Source organism: Convolutriloba macropyga, chromosome 10 (genome assembly GCF_964194025.1).
Source record: "Convolutriloba macropyga chromosome 10, txConMacr16.3, whole genome shotgun sequence".
In the NCBI taxonomy this organism is placed as follows: Eukaryota; Metazoa; Xenacoelomorpha; order Acoela; family Convolutidae; genus Convolutriloba; species Convolutriloba macropyga.
This window is the reverse complement of record NC_134477.1, coordinates 51,414,828-51,435,716: the sequence shown is the minus strand read 5'-3', so window position 1 is coordinate 51,435,716 and position 20,889 is coordinate 51,414,828. Positions and strand designations below refer to the sequence as shown.

Sequence of the window (20,889 nt, the reverse complement as noted above, 5' to 3'; positions counted from 1 at the left end):
GCATTAATTGATACTCGAATAGTCCCAATATCTAAAAGTTCAAGTTAAACAAATTTTATTCAAAAAATTCAACAGATTTGCTCACACTGTCAAAATGATTAACTGTTAAAACAAACAAATTGAGCTCGACTTTTTGTTAGTAGCTTAAGTCATAACTAAAAACTACGATATCCCCTGTGTCCATATCCATATAACAGTCCTTGCTACTCGTTAGAGTAATTAAATTCTATCTGCAATGTAATCACATTTCCGGCTTATTCTTGAAAAATCGAAATTAGAATTAAGTGTGTTAGTAACTGCACTTTGTGCGTTTTCGTTCAATAGCTCAAAAGCACATCAAGCAAAATTATGCTAAAACACTCTAAATCAGTGAGAAGAATTATTTTTGTACTTCAAGCAAAGCTTCATTTATTTTGGAACTTGATTAATAAAAAAAATGGAGCAAAAAAGTCACTTCTCTTTTCAACGTTTCAAATGAAGTTTAATTTGTGAAATCATTAAATTGAATTTGAAAATAGCAATCTCACTCTACGCAGCTAAATAATTTATATAAAATTAATTCACAAATATCAACTAAATCTAAAAAACAACATACATTAACTGACATCTATCCAAAGTTTTTGTCCACATTTTTTTCATATTCGTAAAACACTTCTAAAAAATTAATACTGAATAATAAAGATCATTGACAAAATGGGAAAACATAAAAGGTTCAATTGTCTATGATTTTGTTTAGTTAGCCTTTTTACAATTTTCAGATACTGTTCCTCTTTAACTTTTTTCAACCGTGTTTTAAATGTCTGATTGGAAACTTTTATCAATTATAAATCCTCAAATGTTTTTATATTCTCATAGGATTTTTTTCAGATTTTCAGTAGCCAAAAAATCGGAACAATGTGGCTTTTTATCTCATCTTTTTTAGCAGCTAAGATATCATTGTGTTGCATAACTTTAATTGGATCCTACAAAGTATCAAAGAAAAGCGAAGCCGGCTCAAATGTTGTTCAGGATTTTTTAAGTCCATCAAAAACGAATGTTGGTTCAAAAACCAAAGCAGTTCAAAAACGTTGGTTAGTTAATTCAAAACTGAAAAAACTAGATTTTTTCTTTAATTGACGCAAAAATGCATTTTTGAATACAGAAAATTCATAAAATTAAGAAAAATGCAAACGAACAAAGTTTTCATGTTCAACCAAAATCCAGTGGACATATTCAAAGGTATTATGTGTCGGGAGATCAAAATCGTTCATTTTTTTAAAGAATAAATGATATTACAGATTTTAGAAGTTATTTATAATTTAGTTGCGTCTATACGTCGCGAAAACGTTCTGTTTCCTACAATAGTGTGTTGCAACTACTATCTTAATTGATCAGTAAAAGCTTTGTGATAACCTGACCCAGATTGGGAACTTTATCCTCCTCATAAACAGAATACGTGTTTTGAAAATTGCAAAAATGTGTCTCTTATTCATTTTTTACTGAAAATGAAAATGATGACAAAATTATTTTTTTTTTGTTATTTTGCTTCACTTTGGAGAAATTAATTTTTTCTGTACCTTTATCGACAATCAGATTAAATATATGTTCTTTGTGTCAACTTTTTTCAATACTTATCTTTTTTGATCTCTTCCATTTCGTATTCATCGACACGGGGCAGCGCTAGCTCCCAATATTTCTATCAAACGTTGTGCGTCTTTTTATACTATAATCGCAGAAACTTTAGTTACAATTTGTTGCTTCAGGTTTCCCAATGTTGAAAAACGAGCTTGCAAGATTGGTTTGACAGTAGTAAATCTGAAGAAACAATAGAAATTAAACTAGAAGTGACATTATAAAATGCAAGTAAAAATAAATTTTGCGAGGGGAAATTTTATCTACTTTTATTCAGTGCTTTAGAAAACAAAAATGGCCCAAAACTACCTTCTTGGTGTCCTTTTCCTTTTTTTATTCTTTTCATCAAATGTTTCCATTAAAAAATGAGATAATCATTTTTTCATATGAGTCAAAACTAAACTCTAAGAGCTGAAAATTGACGTTTTTCGTTTTTTATGACGCGCGAAAAAAAAAACTGACTGGCGAAAAAAGCCTGCGAAAAAGAAATGAATCTTTAAATCTAAATTCTGGACTCAATTGATCCGATTTCTAGACTTGTTTATAGAGTTGCTTGAACAACTCATAGTTCAAAAACTTTGAAACCAGTTGGACAAAATTGATCAACCCCAAAGAGCTCAAAAAGCTCAAAAAGCAACTTGCAAACAATTTTGTAGAAATACAAAATGCTGTGAGATCTTTCGCTTTATGCATTTTACTTCATAACAGCTAATGATGGCTGAACCGTTGGGGCTAGCGTTTTTTAAAGAGAGCTTAATGGGAAAAAGATGGAAAAGTTTTGATCGTAACAATCACATATATCAAAAAGGGGATCCCCAATTTTTATTTGGTGGCTCTTTAAAAATGAAAACTCACAACTGAAACGCAAACTCTGCAACAGAGACAAAAATGACAAAGGAAACAGTTTCCAATAGATTATGTTTGGATGAGAAAATTGAAATGTTTGAGAAAGGTTCACTGGGAGAGAAGAGATTCATTGCTGATCAATTTGGAATCGGAAGAGACATCGCAGTTAATAAAAGAAGCAAATCATGTTGATCTGATTCGTTTTTATCGTTTTTCTTTGGCTTCTTTTCTGGTTTGATGAGTCCCTTGTGCGCTTTCACATCGCAACGCGACCCCAGTCAGCTCTGCTTAGACCGAGTAGGGTTGCGCACGGGGGGGGGGGGGGGGGGGGGTGAAACGCGAACCCTCCAAGGATCGAGTCTAACATCTAACATGGCTATCTACTGTCTGGAAATTCTGATCTGGTCTCCATGGTCTCATAGTCTGCATGGTCTGATCAGCGCACTACCTGCGGTCTGGAAAATTTGATCACAGCCCCCCCCCCCCCCCCCCCCAGAGTATCAAAAGTCTGATCGTAGTGTTGTTTAGACTCTGGATAGTTTTGCGGTGCTGCTGAGCTAAAAACTTTGTTTTCTTTGTTTCGATTTTTTACTTAAGAGTTATAATGGGGAAACATCTATTCTCCTTCAATTGCTAAGGGCAGGAACGGTTTACTTAAACTTAAACAAAGTTAAAAACGTAAAACGCCCAAATTCTGGATAGAGTAATCATAGCTTTGTCTAGAGTCTGAAGAGATCCGTCGCATGATCTGGATAATTTAAAGAGAGCCCTTTTCAGAGTCTTTACAGTCAAACAAAAATGACGGCCAGTTCCCCGAAACAAAAAAGGAGAGGTGTCTTTTAACCTCTACGGTGTCTGTTTTTGAAGAGCATTCTTCAGTTTTACTTGATGAACACCAAAGTCCATGCTGAGAACACAAAAAACACATATTTAAAGTGACGTTTTTCACAATTCAAAAGAGTTTGAATTTTATTCGCGTGCTGTCTTTTTTTAAAGATCTGTTCACACATTTTAATGAATTTTAAAGTCAAATTGAAGTGATGATTTTGGTGACGCCGAAACAGGTTGTGGAGCGAAAAAGCGAATGGTTTTGCGGCGTGAACTTCTTTCATTCTAATTTTTAAGTAGAGTGAGAAAACAGTGTATGAACAAAAATTCGCTTTCTCGCTAGTGGTTTTTGCTCACAGGCGGCTTTTTCGCTTCGCTTTTTACTGTTTTTTTCCGATTTTTTGATAGAATTTTTTTCTGAATGATTTTCTCAATCCAGTGATAGTCCATTATAGGTCTAGTTGTCTATTTAGTCAATGAATTTCTTTGAACTGTAGGTCAGGATTGTCCTGCTATGTTCATCTTTCTAAAAACAATACTTTACACCATTGATTACTGCAACTTCAACGGTGAAAGTTTTAACTGGGTTAACCCACGGGCACAACCCAAGTGAGAATGGTACTACCACTGCACGATCATAATTTGTCTGGCATATCCCATGCGCAACCCAAGTAAGTCTGGCAATGAAGTGCGCAGCTAAATTGGTTCTTATAACCCGAGTGCGATTCAAGCCGATCTAATCAGAGCACATTTTTGACTGGATGGTCTGGCTCCCCATACATGATGATCTGTGCACGACGTAGATTAGTCTGTTTAAAGCTGGCCTGGGTGAAATACCGCATTTTGCGATACACTGCTTTGTAGATCTTTTGTGTAGGGACAGGATAGTAAATTCAGAGGACAGTAGATTGAGAGTGATAAATTTTAAAAGTAAATTCGGGACAGTAGAAAGAAAAAGAGAGAAAAGTTGTAAGATACTCCATTCGACAACTGTTAAGACGTTAGTTACAAACTAGCGTCATTTCAAACCTTTTTAGGGAAAATGGTCGGAAAAAAATAGTCTCAAAAATAATCAGAGGTGGCTTTGGTTGTGGTCAACTTAAATTTATGGAGTCAAAGAAGAGAAAAAAAGTAGAGAAAAAAACAAAGTGAGAGATGTGGATGATAAGAATTTTGTGTCACGGTGCTCTATATGGGGAGGGGGATCGGTTGCTCATTTTTTTAGCTTTATAAAAGTCCGGTAGCTTACAACACATGTTCATTGATGCTCAGGACGCAAACTACTTTTGTAAACCAAGAAACAATCAAATGAAAGGTGCTCATGAAATATATCCAGAATAGAATTCTGGAGAACATTCTTTTGTTGCCAACAATTTAAATTTTACAACAACTAGTACCTGGGGAAAAGTAACACTATTTTAAGTATAAGAATTTCGACCAACAATTTCTTTAAAAAAGTTATTAAAAAGTAATCAAACCACCCGATCAAAAGTTCTTTTAAATAGAAAGTGTTTGATCATTGCTTTCTCAATCTTCGTTGGACAAATTGCCCCCGCACTTGTTCTTGTTCTAGAGTGATTACTGTTACTAAACCAAGTTGACGTTAAAGAAAAGAACTTTAGATCTACCGTTCTGCATTACGAACGCTGATCTAACTCAATTGATCATTTCAGACAGTTTGATGCTAGCAGAGTTAAAAACCTGTTAATTCTATATACCATTTGATCTAAGGCCCGAATCTTAGGCCATTTTTTCTTATTATGTCATCGCAACCAGTATCATTGATCAAAAAAGCACTCACCTTATTAAGAGTTCATTAATTTTGGGAGCAATTGAATATCTAACTTGAGCTGATAAGTGTTACGCAGTAAATGAACGAATTATTAACCAACCAGATTCGAGTATTTTAAAAGCGTATAGAAATCGTTCCAAATAAGATTTAAATGCGTATAAAACGTTCTAATATACGTAGAAAGTTCCGAAAAAGTTCATTTAACCTGATTTTAAGTAAATATAACCACTATATGTATCGAATAAGCTGGTTTTCGGCTTAATATTTTTAGGTTTTCTAGACAATTGCCGATTGAATACGAACTCATTTTGACGTCAATGACAACAGACGAAAAAACCTGTTAAATGAACAACAAAATCTTGCCGTCTAAGTTTTCACTTGTTACATTGAACTTGATAATGCTTATACGTTGCTTTATTCTAATAACACGTTGTTATATGACGAAAAAAGAGTTGAATTGAATCCTCGGACTACTGATCGTTTTATCAGAGTTTAAATGGTTCCGCTCCCGGTTTACGATGAATATTTTTGTGAATTGTCGACATAGACGCAACAGTTATACGCAACCTCTCTGTACTACCAGCAACCAGCAATCGGGAATAAATGGAAAAGATTGTGGGTCGCAATTGAAGTGGACTGCACGTTCTGTGATGAGGGATCAGTTGTTTGCAGAGACTTAGAGAACAATGTCATGATCAGCAAATTGGGATTTATCACTTAAATGGCAAGAAACCCAACCCATTAATTTTTTTGAGATTGGTGTAGTAGAATTAAACTAATCTTTGTAGAAAACATTGGTAAGGGGGCCCACAAAAAACAACTTTTGAGTCGAAAAAACATCAATTTTGAAAATTTCTGCCGATTTACCAAAAATTCGAGAAAAAGGATATAGTCGGTTAGGATATCCAAAAACAACCTCTGATATAGAGAAAATTGAGAGAACATAATGCTAAATTGTTCAATTTTGAAATTTTTTGGTCAATTTTGAGGCAATTCAAAAAAATTGGAATATCACTATCGAATATTGAAAAACCGTACTATCGCGCATAAAACGATAGTTTTCATAAAAGAATTTGCAAATAGTTTTCATAAAACGATAGTTTTCATAAAACAATTTTGAAAATTTCTGCCGATTTACCAAAAATTCGAGAAAAAGGATATAGTCGGTTAGGATATCCAAAAACAACCTCTGATATAGAGAAAATTGAGAGAACATAATGCTAAATTGTTCAATTTTGAAATTTTTTGGTCAATTTTGAGGCAATTCAAAAAAATTGGAATATCACTATCGAATATTGAAAAACCGTACTATCGCGCATAAAACGATAGTTTTCATAAAAGAATTTGCAAAAATTGGCAAAAAAATAGAGAAAAACTGGACAAAAGCATTAATTTTTGACAAAATTGTCATAAAATCGAATTCTCCAATAAGAAGGTTCGTTATTTGAGTGAAATTCAAACACAAAAAGTTGTGAAAATTTTCACAACCTCCGGCCTACTGAAAAAAAATGATCGAATCACTATAATTTTTTCTCGTCGCTTGTTTGTTCACCGTTTTGTCCGCGTTCTTTTCGTCCTTTAACTTTTCAATTCTCCGTGTTCCGTTTTTTTCTTCAATAACGTTGCTCTCCCAAGACTTTGCTTTTCGTTTTCCTCGTCTACGTTTCTGGATTTTGATGTAGTATGTTGTCATATGTGATGAAGTATGTTGTTGTTTTTCTTGAGTTTGTTGAGTATGCTAGTATGCTGGTTTGTTGTTTAGGTATTATAGCTTTCTAGGGTGCGACTTAAGTTTATTCTCGAGTTACGGCTGGATTGTCCTTTGACTTTTCAACTTTACTATTTTACTAGCCTTCCTGTTGTAGTATATGGATTTTGCTGCTGTATATTTGTGTTCACCGGTATGATTGCTGTTGGTTTGGTCTTGTTGCCTTCTGGGATGTGACTTATGTTTAATCTCGAGTTACGGCTGGATTGTTTCTTGACTTTTCCAACTGTCTTAGTCTAAAAGTACACTATTGTAGTTTATTCAATTTTGATGTAGTTTGTTTAATACCGTTAGGTTGCTGATTGTTTGTTGTGGTTTGGGTTTGGCTAGGATGTGACTTAAGTTTATTCTGGAGTTACGGCTAGTAAATTTCTCGACCTTTTCATATTTTAGTGTACTACTGCATTGCCGTAAATTAGTTTGTTGATATATTAAGCCCCATAATGAACTATGCTAGATTGTCTTGCAGTAGCTTCTCTCCCTCTTCCTAGGGTGTGACTTAAGTTTGTTCTGGAGTGACGGTTAGGTTGTTTGCTTGAGTTTTTGCTGTGGTCCGCTAATATAGCTCTTTCCGACCTCACCTGACCTTATTATGTCATCGCAACCAGTATCACTGATCAAAAAAGCACTCACTTTATTAACAGTTCATTAATTTTGGGAGCAATTGAATATCTAACTTGAGCTGATAAGCGTTACGCAGTAAATGTATTCCGCAGTAAATTCTCGAGTTACGGCTGGATTGTCCTTTGACTTTTCAACTTTACTATTTTACTAGCCTTCCTGTTGTAGTATATGGATTTTGCTGCTGTATATTTGTGTTTACCGGTATGATTGCTAGTTGGTTTGGTCTTGTTGCCTTCTGGGGTGTGAATTAAGTTTATTCTCGAGTTACGGCTGGATTGTTTCTAGACTTTTCCAACTGTCTTAGTCTACAAATACACTATTGTAGTTTATTCAATTTTGATGTAGTTTGTTTAATACCGTTAGCATGCTGATTGTTTGTGGTGGTTTGGGTTTGGCTAGGATGTGACTTAAGTTTATTCTGGAGTTACGGCTAGTAAATTTCTCGACCTTTTCATTCTTTTAGTGTACTACTGCATTGCCGTAAATTAGTTTGTTGATATATTAAGCCCCATAATGAACTATGCTAGATTGTCTCGCAGTAGCTTCTCTCCCTCTTCCTAGGGTGTGACTTAAGTTTGTTCTGGAGTTACGGCTAGGTTGTTTGCTTGAGTTTTTGCTGTGGTCCGCTAACATAGCTCTTTCCGACCTCATTTCCTACCCGTTCTTTCCCACCGTCCCCGTTCGTTGCGTTGCGCGTTTTTCGCCCGCTTTCCAGCACGTCCCGTTTCCGTTCCGTCGCGCACTGCTCGCTCGACTTCTCGTCTGTCCCGTTTCCGTCGCGTTGCGCGTTGCTCGCTCGACTTCCCGGCCGTAACGTCTCCGTTTCGTCGTGCGTTGCTCGCTCGACTTCCCGTGTGTCCTTTGTCTCCCTCCGCGTTGAGCGCATAGCGTTCAGCGCCCCACTTCTGTTTTTGTTGGGCACTGTGCGCTCGACGACCTTTTGCTCTTTGGGCGGTTTGTCTTACAGACTGTCTACAGTGTGCTTTGTTTGGTGTCTTTTGCGTTGGGTTTGTTTTGCGTGGGTTCGGTTTGTTTGGAGTGTGCAAATAATAGATAACCGTGTGCAGTGGTAGGTTTGCTGGTCTTTGGAAATAATAACATCGTGATGTCTAATAGTCATGATCAAAAAGTCAATAAGTTGTACATTGCCAGGTCAAAGCGTGAAGCTGAATTGCATGCTACACATGAAGATATCCTTCATTGTATAAATAATCAAAGTAGGCGAGTGAAAGTTGAACGCCTAGTAACAAAGTGCAACGAAGCATTTTTGACTGTTGTAGACAAAAATGAGGACCTGATTGCATTTGCTGGAAAAATGGAGGATCCAAGTGCACTTGTTCCTTCATTAGAGTCTTACTTAGAGGCAATGACAACCAAGAACGATAAGATCCTCACTTCAGTACGAAACTACATCAACTCTGCTGATGATAAAGTGAGTTTCAGGAACCGAGGGCTTCAATTCATCCTAGACTTCCCTCATTGATGGCCTCGTCAAAAACATCTAGTCAGCGTAAACATGATTACGTAATTGCTAATATGAAGCGCGAAGAAATTGAAAAACAGAATGAGGCAGCCATTCGCCTCGCTAAACAGAAAAAGCAAATGGAAATAGATGAACTGGAGGAAAACAACAGGAAACGGTTGGCAGAGGCAACTCTGCAAGAATTTGAATTGCTGGACGCCGTTTCCAAATGTAGCCAATCTGAAACAACTGCAAGTGCTAAGAGCTCAATGAGAAGTGAAAAGGCTGTCCAGGATTGGATCAACACCTCACTTGCTTTAAGTTTTAACAATGAGGAGAAAACTAGTGAACCAGAGGTTAGGATCGACCCTCCAGAATGTCCTAGCCACAAAAACGGCAAAACAGTGGAAGATCAGAACACTGAAATTTCAAGGCATTCTGTTCCAAAAAATTGTCGAGGGAATTACATTTTAAGCAACGAGACCTTACAGCAACTCGATCCATATTATACCCCACCTGAAAATTATACCCCACCTGAACACACAGGCGTTGTACCAGGCGCAACTAAGGGCGAAAATGGATCAAACAGGCCAAAAAGGCATGGCACTTCCGAGCACAACTAACCAAGGAACCGCAGATGATCATCCGACTTCTGTGCACGCCCCAGGGGCTTCTTCACCACCCATTCAAGAGCCCATTCGACCTCAAATAAATCAAAATAATTCGTCCAATTTTTCTCCACAAGCTCAATTTCAAATTTCAGAAGCAAGGGGACCTGAAACATCAAGTCTGCCTGAGAATAATTCGACCCAGCGAATATGCTCCCGACAACAAATTAATTTTGTCCCCCGAGCACCAAACGCCACTCTTCCTCCTTTTCCGACAACAAATCATCCAGCGCCCGCAATAAATGTTGCCTTGCACCCAAGCGCCCAATCAAGTCCAAACACACAACAGCACAACTCCGAACCCGCTCGTCCTAATGACTTTCCCATTCCGAACCCAGTTTTCGTACCTAACCTCACTGCTGCCATCGCACACGCCCCTTTGATAATCAGCATCTCGTCAGCAACACATTTCAGAAAAATAATAACCGAGTACACAAAGTCGTACGTTCCGTTGCTCCTCCTGCCCCAAATTTGCCTAATATCCCTCTTGGCCAAAACTTTGTGCCAAATATGAGTCATTGGCGGTTTCCACAGCACAGACCGTCAAAAGTCAACCAAGACATAACCACCGTGAATAGTCTGCCTCTTAATGTACACACCCATATCGCACCCTCAAGCACTAATGTTCCACTACGATTTTATCAGAGTTCGCCCCCTTTGGTTGACATGCAATCACCATCAGGTGCACAGCAAGAAAACCTGATCGCGACTACTAGTAATGTTGTACCTGGTCTAGCCACTCCGGTTTTTCAGCCAACATACCCCTATGTTGGGCCCACTCCGTTGAGTTGGAGTGGTCCGCAGGTGTCTGCACCTGCCCCTCCGATACCAGACAATGCGTCATTGATTAGGGAATTAGCTGATGCAATAAAAAGTAAGAATAACGACCCTTTGCCTGAGTGGAAACTTGCAGAGTTCAATGGCGACCCAATAAAGTGGCATGAGTGGTATGGTCAATTCAAAAGCGCGATTGACTCGCAGTCGCTCACCGAGTTGACATACCTTAAAACACTCGTCAACGGTAAGGAAAAAATTGCAATCGCCGAGTTTGCTTACTGTGGTTTAATGTACAAGGATGCACTAAGGACTTTAGAACGTAAATTTGGCCAGCCACAGGCAGTCGTAAGTTCACACTTGGATAAACTAAGCATTTTTCCACTTCTTAAAACGCACAATAGTGAAATCATCATAAACTAATTTGCAGCAATATCCAGCCTAGTTGGGGTTTTCAAGTCACTATCATATGATGCTGACTTGAAGAGCGCTTCCCTACATTAACAAGCGGTACAAAAGTTACCACCAAACATGAAAGAGTCATGGTCGCTCTTTACGCTTAAAAAGCACTGGGTTAAGCCTACCCTCCTTGACTTTAACGATTGGCTTAAAGAAAAGGCAGAGGCCCATGATCTTATGAAACAAAGCGCAACCAAGGCAAAACCTGAAAATAACAGCACTTCAGGAACCAAGACCGAAACAACCTCAAAAGTGTTTGCATCAAACTCACAATAAAGGGACACAAAGAAGCAAATTCCATCTTCTTCCACAAACGCTTACTCTCGGTGCATTGTATGCAAAGGTAACCACCGGCTAAGGGAGTGTCGAGTTTTCAAGGAAAAGACTCCAACCCAGAGAGCTAAGTTGGTGGCGGACAACAAACTTTGCTTTTCGTGCTTAAGGGACAAGCACACGTTCTGCCAGTGCCCTCAGCCAAGAAAGTGCCAAGCAGAGGGGTGTAATAGTTCGCATAACTCACTATTGCATGGAGCAGATAGGGTTTTCCCAACAAAACAGTCAACAAATCCCAATATTATCCAGCCTTTTGGCAACACAGGTCAAAGTAAAGCAACTACTAGTCAACAGCCGTCTAATAAGACCACAACAATGTCATCTGTTACTGATGCTAAGGGGCTCCTTCAGGTAACGAATTGCAGTCGGTCAATTTGTCCGGTTTAGATACCAAGGCTTTAGTATTGTGTGATACCGCCAGCAGTAACTCTTGGGTGGCCGGTAGTCTCGCAGATAGACTCGGTTTGCATGGTAAAGCACTAAAGCTAACTGTCAAGGGTATTAATACCGAAAAAGTAGTTGACACTAGGATTGTTGAAGTTACTGTGAAACCAAGAGAACATCAAGATTTCGAATCATTTACCATCAACCCTTTCGTTAAAGAGAGTCTGAACGTCTGCTCTGATATAATTAATGTACAGGCCCTGCAAGAGACTTACCCACACTTAGCGGTCCTTGATCCCGTGACATGTTCTTATAAAGACATTGAGATGATACTCGGACAAGATGTCTATCATGCCATCCGCCCGTTAGAATACTTCTCTGCCGATGAGAAGCGTTCACCCGTTGCCGTACGCTTACCCATAGGTTGGGTCTTAAGCGGTCCGTTACCATCAAGTTCGTGTTTAACCTCAACGTGCTTTAAAGTGAATATCGAACAAGACAATGAGTTAGCAAGTCAAGTAAAGTCATGGTACGACATTGAATCATTCGGGGCATACAAGCAGGTCGACTCCAGATCTGCAGCAGACACAAGGGCTCACGAGATCCTTGAGAGTACCACCATACACAATGGCCTGAGATACGATGTCGGAATGCTGTGGGCAGCAGACAACATCTAGCTCCCAAATAATTACTTCTCCTCCCTTGTGCAACTAAAATCGCTCGAAAAACGTTTGGCCAAGGATGAAGACCTCAGAGAGAAGTATACTAGTACTATCAAGGAAGACCTAAATAAGGGGTATGTAATTGAAGTTCCGGACGCTCACAAGGTTGAGAGCCGGTCTGATAAAGAGTGGTACCTACCTCACCATCCGGTTTTAAACCCGAACAAACCAGGTAAGGTGCGTAGGGTGCTCAATGGAGCAGCAAAATTTCATGGCGCCTCACTGAATAAATCTTTGCTCACTGGCCCTGATCTGCTCCGAAATTTTATTTACGTACTTCTTCGCTTCCGACAACATCCATATGCCGTCTCTGCCGACATCGAGGGAATGTTTCTACAGGTTGGCGTGTTACCATCAGATCAACCATCACTTCGCTTTCTGTGGTGGGAGGTACCCACAACTAACGTTTTAGTGTATTAATATACGAGCCATATATTCGGGGCAAAAGACTCGCCCACATGCGCCAACTATGCATTACAACGCACTGCCAGAGACAATGCCAAGTTTTATCCCGAAGCTGCAAAAGCCGTCCTTGAAAACTTCTACATGGACGATTACCTTGACTCAGTGGAGTCTCCCTAGAAAGCCATCAAAAGATCGAAGGAATTGGTACATCTTCTCCCTCTCGGTGGGTTCAAGCTTACAAAGTTCGTAAGCAGTGTACCAAATCTGGCTGACGAATTGATGGTTCCCCTCAATCTACTGAGCCCAAGGTTAATGTTTCATGTCAGGAGGATTCATCGCATGTGCTAGGGTTAATGTGGGATCACACTAATGACACTTTAGTTGTGAGTCGGGGTACAAGCTGCGCTATCACCAAGTCCCTCACGCAACGCTTGGTCCTAAGTCTTGTCTCGAAAGTCTTTGACCCCATTGGTCTTGTCGCACCGTTTACTATCGGTGCGCGACTGCTCTTAAAAGACATCTGGCGGGTCATAGGACAATAATGGGACGACGAGCTCCCACAAGACATGGTTCAAAGATTTTTGGCTTGGAGTGCGGACTTACCAAAGCTTGAAAACAACAAAATTGCTCGAAGTTATTTTACTGGACCCTTTGATAATGTAGAATTGCACATGTTCGGTGACAGTTCCCAGGATATTTTTAGTGCCCTCGCATTTCTTCGAGCCCGAGTAACAACTCCTACGGGCAAGGTAAAAACAGAGATTGCGTTTGTTTTGAGGAAAGCGCGCGTGGCGCCAATGAAAGTAATGACTGTCTCAAAACTGGAATTGCAAGCAGCTCTAGTTGCCGCTCGGCTGAAGAACGAAATTATTCAGGCACTTACTATAACTGTTAACCAAGTATTAATGTGGACAGATAGCACGACCGTCCTCCAATGGATTAACTCTAATGAAAAGCAACCAATCTTTGTTGCAAACCGTGTTTGCGAAATTTTGATGTATACCAGCGTTGACCAATGGAACCACGTCGCAACTAAGGATAATCCAGCTGACGCGTGGTATGTCCGCTGAGATTTTGCAACTAAGCAGTTGGGTCAAAGTTCCAAATTTCTTAACTAATTCACGTTTCCCGTTTATTCCGAACAAAGACGACATTAAAAACATCAAACTTGGCGTCAACCAAGCAGTCACTATAGAAGACACTGTTTCTCTGGCTACATCTGTTAAAAAACAGACAACTCCCGTTCCGTCGTTATTCCCATTTGATAAGTTTAGTTCTTATCAAAAGCACTTGCGCATTGCCGCATACGTTCTCCAGCTTTTGCCGAAACATGCCGGCTACCGTAACCCCGATGGTAGCATTACCGACCTTATTATGGAACTCCGTTACGGCTCCGATAGCGTCGCGCGCTCCGCCGTTTTACGTACGTCGACCGGTTCACTCGTCCGCCCGCTTGTAAAACTTGTACCAGTTTTCCCAACATCTTCTTCCGGGCCGGAGGATGTTACGCAGTAAATGAACAAATTATTAACCAATCAGATTCGAGTATTTTAAAAGCGTATAGAAATCGTTCCAAATAAGATTTAAATGCGTATAAAACGTTCTAATATACGTAGAAAGTTCCAAAAAAGTTCATTTAACCTAATTTTAAGTAAATATAACCACTATATGTATCGAATAAGCTGGTTTTCAGCTTAATATTTTTAGGTTTTCTAGACAATTGCCGATTGAATAGAAACTGATTTTGACGTCAATGACAACAGACGAAAAAACCTTCTAAATGAACTTTTGCGGAACTTTCTACGTATATTAGAACGTTTTATACGCATTTAAATCTTATTTGGAACGATTTCTATACGCTTTTAAAATACTCGAATCTGATTGGTTAATAATTCGTTCATTTACTGCGTAACATCCTCCGGCCCGGAAGGAGATGTTGGGAAAACTGGAGATGTTGCCCGGAAGAAGATGTTTGGAAAACTGTCACCGCATTTTTATAAAAATGAACTGCATTCAGTGCATTTCTTACAAAAATTCACCCAAACCTCGACCCGGGAAAAGAATCGCACGGTTTGATCAGAGTTGAAAGCCTGATAAAAAGTCAGCTTAGCTAATTTTATCTAACTATTACAAAATTTTTGCTTTACACGCTAGAATTTCATATATACAGTAATTTCTTTTATTAATGCTGCCTGAATGTAAAGAGTGTTGACGATTGTGAGTTCACGCCAGTCTCAGAAGAAGTGCAGCATCTCTGGTCGAATAAAGACTGTGGCCTCATTGGGCATATCTACGACTTGCCTCAACTATGTTACTGGTGCTGGCTAAATTTGATAGGCGATAACTTGACCAGGTTCCAAATTCCGGAAGATCAGTGCACAAATACTCGTCCTTCGAAAGGCGAGTTGGCTACAACATCTGCAGCAACATTAACAGGTATTTTATTTCGGCGCTAAGTTAGAAAGTTCAAAAAATTGGAATTTTTCAATTCATTATCAATACGTTGTCATCATTAGCGACAAAAAACATTAAAATGGGGGCATTTTTCATTTTTTTTTCTATATACAAAATTTAATAAATTTCTATGTACAAAATATTTCATATTTTGTGTAGACAAAATGTGTGCTTAATTAAAGCGAGATTACGTGACATTTGCAGTCACTTCAAAATTCAGGCTCTCACAATTTCTAACTCACTTTGGTGGCTAGAGTTTGTGGTGCGCTTCTTTTGGAGCTCAGTAATGCACCGTCTCTAGTCGTCAAAGAAACTACAGAGGCTAATGCAGAAGCTAGCGCACAGCCGAACAAAAAATGTTGAATAGAAAAACTTGCAAAACAACTTGCAAGTGAAAAGAAAATCTTACAAAATCTTACAAGAATCCTGGCACCTTTATGCATTCACTTGAAAGATGGCCTTGCAAAACTCTTGCAACTTTTCGAATCATCGACCACAATGGGTCTTATGTATTTGGACTTGACACTTTTCATACGACGAGAAAAAAGAAGTGTGAACAATATGTGGCACAGAATGTGTAACGCAAGCAAACATTTCAAAAAATGGAAAAAAAAGGAAAATTCAAACGGAAAGCAAGCAAAATTCTAAAGAAATGAAGAAATCTGCCTAATGAAAAAAATCCTATAATTTTTGTGACTTTTTTGCGATCGTGTAGTGATGTGAATTCTGTTTTTGTTTTCAAATTTCTTAGCACAATTTTTCAAATGGTATTTCTTAAGGACCAATACCATAAAGACCTAATATTTTCGTTTTGGAACTTTCAGGACTTGTATGTTGAACGTGTCTTCAAACTTTTTAAATACAACCTGTGGTACTTTCCAAGTAAAAGCAGTCACTCAGTAGCTCACTCAATTTCCCTTCTGAATTGTTTTCTTGATCGTTCTGAAAAGTTTATCGTAATATCTCTCTATATTTCAATCAGCATATTTTATCTCCATCTAGCAGCTCTGTTTGTTCAGCAGGAGATGATTTGAAAGCTTATTTGATCATTAGATTTAGTTAATCAATAATTAATATTTTTTGCAAAAATTTTTGAATGGTATCTTTATTAAATTGATCGCAACTGATTGAAAGGCAAAGAGAAACATTTTTCTCATTTACTTTTTTTGTGATATCGTCTCAGAATGAATTGAGAGGATTTAAAGTCATCTCATAGTAGGACAACTTGATTAAAGTTTTTCTGAAGGACGTTTTTTTATTAGTTGTTTTCTCATGTTTTTTGCGAGTGTTGTCGACCTACAGGACTTGGAAACAATCGTAACATTTTGCCCCAAATTGTGCACGTTTGCCTGTAGTCCTGATTTTATGGGATTTTGTGGGATCTGCATCAAGTAGGATCTGGATTTTCTTTGTCATTACTAAAAGTTCAAATTAGAAACATAAGTTTTTTTTTAAAACTTGAGTGACATATAAATTTGGGTTGCATTTTGTTTTATTAATCAGAGACTAGTAGCGTGAGGGTTTTACTTTGCATTCAACAACAAATCAAGTTTTTCCAATTTTACCGAATTGACACACTTAGAGCTATGATGAAAAACATTGACGGATTCGAGTGCAATCAACCGAAAAAAATATACTTTCTGCAAAATATGACTTACTTTCTGGCAATCTATTATCAATGTTTTCATTTGCAATTATTTCCAAAGTGCATTACTGTCATGTTTCAGCTAGCCTCATTGCCGTGATCTTGTATATTATTTATCTTGTCAAAAACTTATGATAGGATTTAGGAACCATGTTAATGAGCTGCAAAACAAAGGCTGTTATAGATACATATCTTCCATTATGATAAGCCTCCGTGTGTAATAATTGACACAATCAGGGGCGAGATGGAATGGACGTCTTGTAAGATTTTGACAAGTTCCTTGAAACAAAAATGTTTAATACTGGTACGATTATTTTTTTAAGATTATTTTAAAACGAAAGACTATCTTGTAAGACTAAAAGCTCTCTTGTAAATTTTTTTGGAAAAGAGAATGTTTATCATGTAAGTTTCCTGTAAGACGAATGGTTCTCTCAAAAGTTACTTCTGAATATCCTGTTAGACGTTGCATCTTCATGCCAGATTCCTTCAGAACAGTTTAAGATCTTTCAAGATAGCAATTTGGATCTATCTCAGGTAATTTAAATCAGTGAAGATTCTTGCATATTATTTAGATAAAGACATTGATGTTGAGGAGCGCGACCAAGTTGAAAAATCAGAATCGACGGCAGCCTTCGGCAGTGTGACAAATTCGATTAATGCGTTGACAGATGGCGAAGAGGATAAAGACGATAAAAACTTCAGACCTGAATTACTTATAGCAAGGATAATACGTCCGATCAGTTCTGTCGAGAGACAGCACTTAACTAAATTAGTGATTACTGCTGCTTTTACTATTTTGATCATTTGTTGAATAGATTGTTATACTAAGTAAATCATTATTCTAAGCAACTTATTATAACCTTTTTCTATTACAACCTTTCGGCAAAAATTGTAATTGTCTTAAAATACGCCAGCAGTAGAAATAGATTGCTAGGAATATTGGCGAACGACAAAATAATGATAAAAAATTGGCCGATAGCATTAATATATTTGGTGAACAACCTTCATTGGTCACTGAAATATTTGCCCGGAGCGGGTTCTTCCCTCACTCTCCTGTCCGGCCCTCTTCCGCCATGGACATGTCAGTCCAGCCCTTTTCCGCCTAGCGTTGGTCATTCGAAACTCGCTGCTTGCCTTGTTGATCGCCCGCTACACAGAGAGGTAGAATTAGAGCGACTCTCGATGGATTAAAGAGTTGTCTCAGACTGAAACTAGCGTCTCGCAGAGTGATTGTTAAAGGCGTCAGATTGGTTTTGAACTCTATGTGGCCGTATGGTTTTCTACAATTTTGAGAGAGCTTCATACCTCGGGGATTTCGATCAATGTCTATCTGACGAATAATTTCTCCAGTTTTTCGGCCGAAAACTTTTTGGTGATAGAAAATCTTGCAAGATTCTTGTAAGAAAAACGCCTATAATTTTAGATACTTACATGATCTTACAAGATAGGCGCGTAAGGTCCACTAGAGGAGGCAAATTTTAGAGATTTTTTTTAATCTTACTCTATTTAAGGACCACAGAACCACCAATACGAGAGACGGACGAGTTCAACCGAAGGGTAGTATTGTTAACATCCATAGTTTATCATAAATGTTATCAAACGCAAACCGATCGATAGAGAAAATAGCTTTCACCAAGAAACAATTTCCGCGCACCGTGTGAGCATAATGGGGGTAGATCAAGCGCATATTTACTTTTAGGCTGAATCTTGCTCTGAATCGATGAATTCGAACTTTGTGACTTTTTTGCTTGTTCGGCTTGCGGTTTAATCCCGGCTGGTTTTTTTTCCAGACCGCCACTGTCACCGCTCAAGGTCGAGCGCCAATGGCATCTTCGTCGGAATTTGGATATTGACAAGAGCTGAAGACGAGCGCACGAGAAACTGATCTTTGCTGTTGCCTGGCAGCGGAGAAAAACGTTCTCTCGCTCTCCTGGTCTGTGAAATGCCCACCAATGAGTAATTGAAATCAGATACAAGATTAGCAATACTTTACTAACACCATCAATGGCTTGATTATCGGCCGGATCATTGATTGGATTGTTGGTCCGATTATTGCGTTGATTACTGGCAGCATTTTGGTTGAATTATTAGGCGAACTATTGACCGATGAGCTTTTCACGCTTTTGCCGTCGCTGGAACCTCTACAAACAGATTTTTTCCAAATGTTGATGTGACTTGGCAACCCCACCATTCGTTGCCACCGTCTATTGGAGTGTGATAGCAAAACCTCCCAAAATTTTAGAGGTTATTTACCTTTTCCCTATTGTTCATTGCTCACTAGCTAAAAATCCAAATCTGAATGAGTTTTGACAACGTTCTGCGAACACCACATGAGGCAAAAAACTTCCGAAACCAGACTGTTTGCTTTATTTCAATATCAATGAGGCTTTTATCTATTTCGTTCAAACTGGAGATAGAATTACAATTGGAGGCACCTTGTAATATTGCTGACGACAATATGGAACAAAACATGATAAAGACAATCAACTTGACACTTAAAAAACGCATCAGATTTTCCCATTGAGGTCAAATTTTGTGCAAAAAGAATATAATAACTTGCTAAACGGTGATACTAAAATTGAACAAAAATATTAGATTTTTCGAGAAGCTGTAATTTGAAACTCCTGTAGTTCTCCCTGGAGCGCCTTGAACAAAATTAACTAACATCTTACAAACTGGCGAGATCTTGGGATTTCTCCAAATCCTCGCTAAGAAAACATATCCGGAACAATAGAAACAAATTAGGGAACAATTTGCAGTGATCAATTTCTTAGAGGGATGACTTGATCAAAATGTTTGACAGTAGGTCCAATAGACATATGAATGACTTCCAAAGGTCGAAATGTCGAAACTTCCAAAGGTCGAAATGTCGAAACTTCCAAAGATCGAAATGTCGAAAATTCCAAACTTCGAAACGTCGATATCTCAGGTCGAAACTTCCAGAGATATTGTGCGCTTAGATGAAAGCTAAAGGTTAGTCATTCCAAGCCAAGTTGGAATAAATATTAAATTAATCTCTTGAGAGACTGATCAATCAAATGGAACCGATGAAAAAAATGTATATCATTCAAAATAACGTTGACTATGCGGGAGGATCTAGGGGACAAAATAGATCAAACCGGGATTGACTATCCTGCTGAGGGGCAGGTTTCTGTTGTGTGTTTTTGAATAATTAATATTAATCAGGTTAATCTAATTTTCATGCAACAAAAAATTAATTCCGGAACTCATTGAGCGGAAAATTGAGTCTTGTGGACCAGAAGAACATCACGCTATCGAAAAGGACTATGTACTGTCAACAGAGTCTGAGGAGCTAAGAGATGAACAGTCTGTTAATCAATATTTGTTTGAAGATGCTTCGGATACAGATTTCTGGATGTAGAGGAACTTGATGTCGACGATGCGAGAAGCGAAACAAGTTTTGCTGCGAGTTTAAACTGAGTAGCATGCGACAATGTAACATCAATAGCGAGCAACTTTGGCGTTGTTGTCAAAGCTAGCATAAACGATATGTTGGGAGCCTGGGCCCTGATGGAGTTTAAGACCGGAGGATTGGACCAGAAAATCTGCAATGCAACACATGTGGCTGATGAGACACAATTGTGTACAACTGAGTGCACTGTGGACACTTTGGAAAGTGCTAGAATTTACAGAACAGGGAAATCTGATCAGAAGTCAGTGACTAAAGTGTTGCACAGTTGGTTCCTTGATGATCAACAGCCTAGGAGGGAGGACTCCAGTGGGTTTTTGACGGAATTCGAGCAGAAAGTGGACGGAAGGATTGCATCGCGATTTTCGGAGATTGCAAAGCTGTTGCTGGAGAATCGATCGTTGAGGCGGAAAGAGAGGTGGAGCCGTTTGGAAGCATCAGGACAGCAACCATGGCAGGATTACAGGAGCTATGGCAGCTACAGTGGAAGAAGAGGTGGACATCTACTCAAGCATCAGAGGAAGAAGTGTTTCATGTACAGGTGCACGATACTGTGATGAGAAAGACGTCGACAGCTAAGTTATTCAAGCCTTTTTAACCCAATTTTTGCCTACGTTGTATTAATCTATTTTATCGAGACAAGTTGATCAAGCCGATAGCCGTAGAAAGAAAAATATTTCAAAA

At 38.6% G+C, this 20,889-nt stretch overlaps 1 protein-coding gene across 1 annotated transcript in view; it reads left to right on the top strand.

Moving 5' to 3' along the window:
* LOC142348065 (uncharacterized) overlaps positions 1-17,586 on the top strand; it is a 44,127-nt gene extending 26,541 nt beyond the window's left edge. The window contains exons 6-8 of the mRNA XM_075399231.1: positions 2,526-2,622; positions 14,881-15,112; positions 17,348-17,586. Coding sequence (XP_075255346.1) covers positions 2,526-2,622; positions 14,881-15,112; positions 17,348-17,586 — 568 coding nt within the window. The remainder of the gene's footprint in view (positions 1-2,525; positions 2,623-14,880; positions 15,113-17,347) is intronic.
* The last annotated feature ends 3,303 nt before the right edge of the window (positions 17,587-20,889 follow it).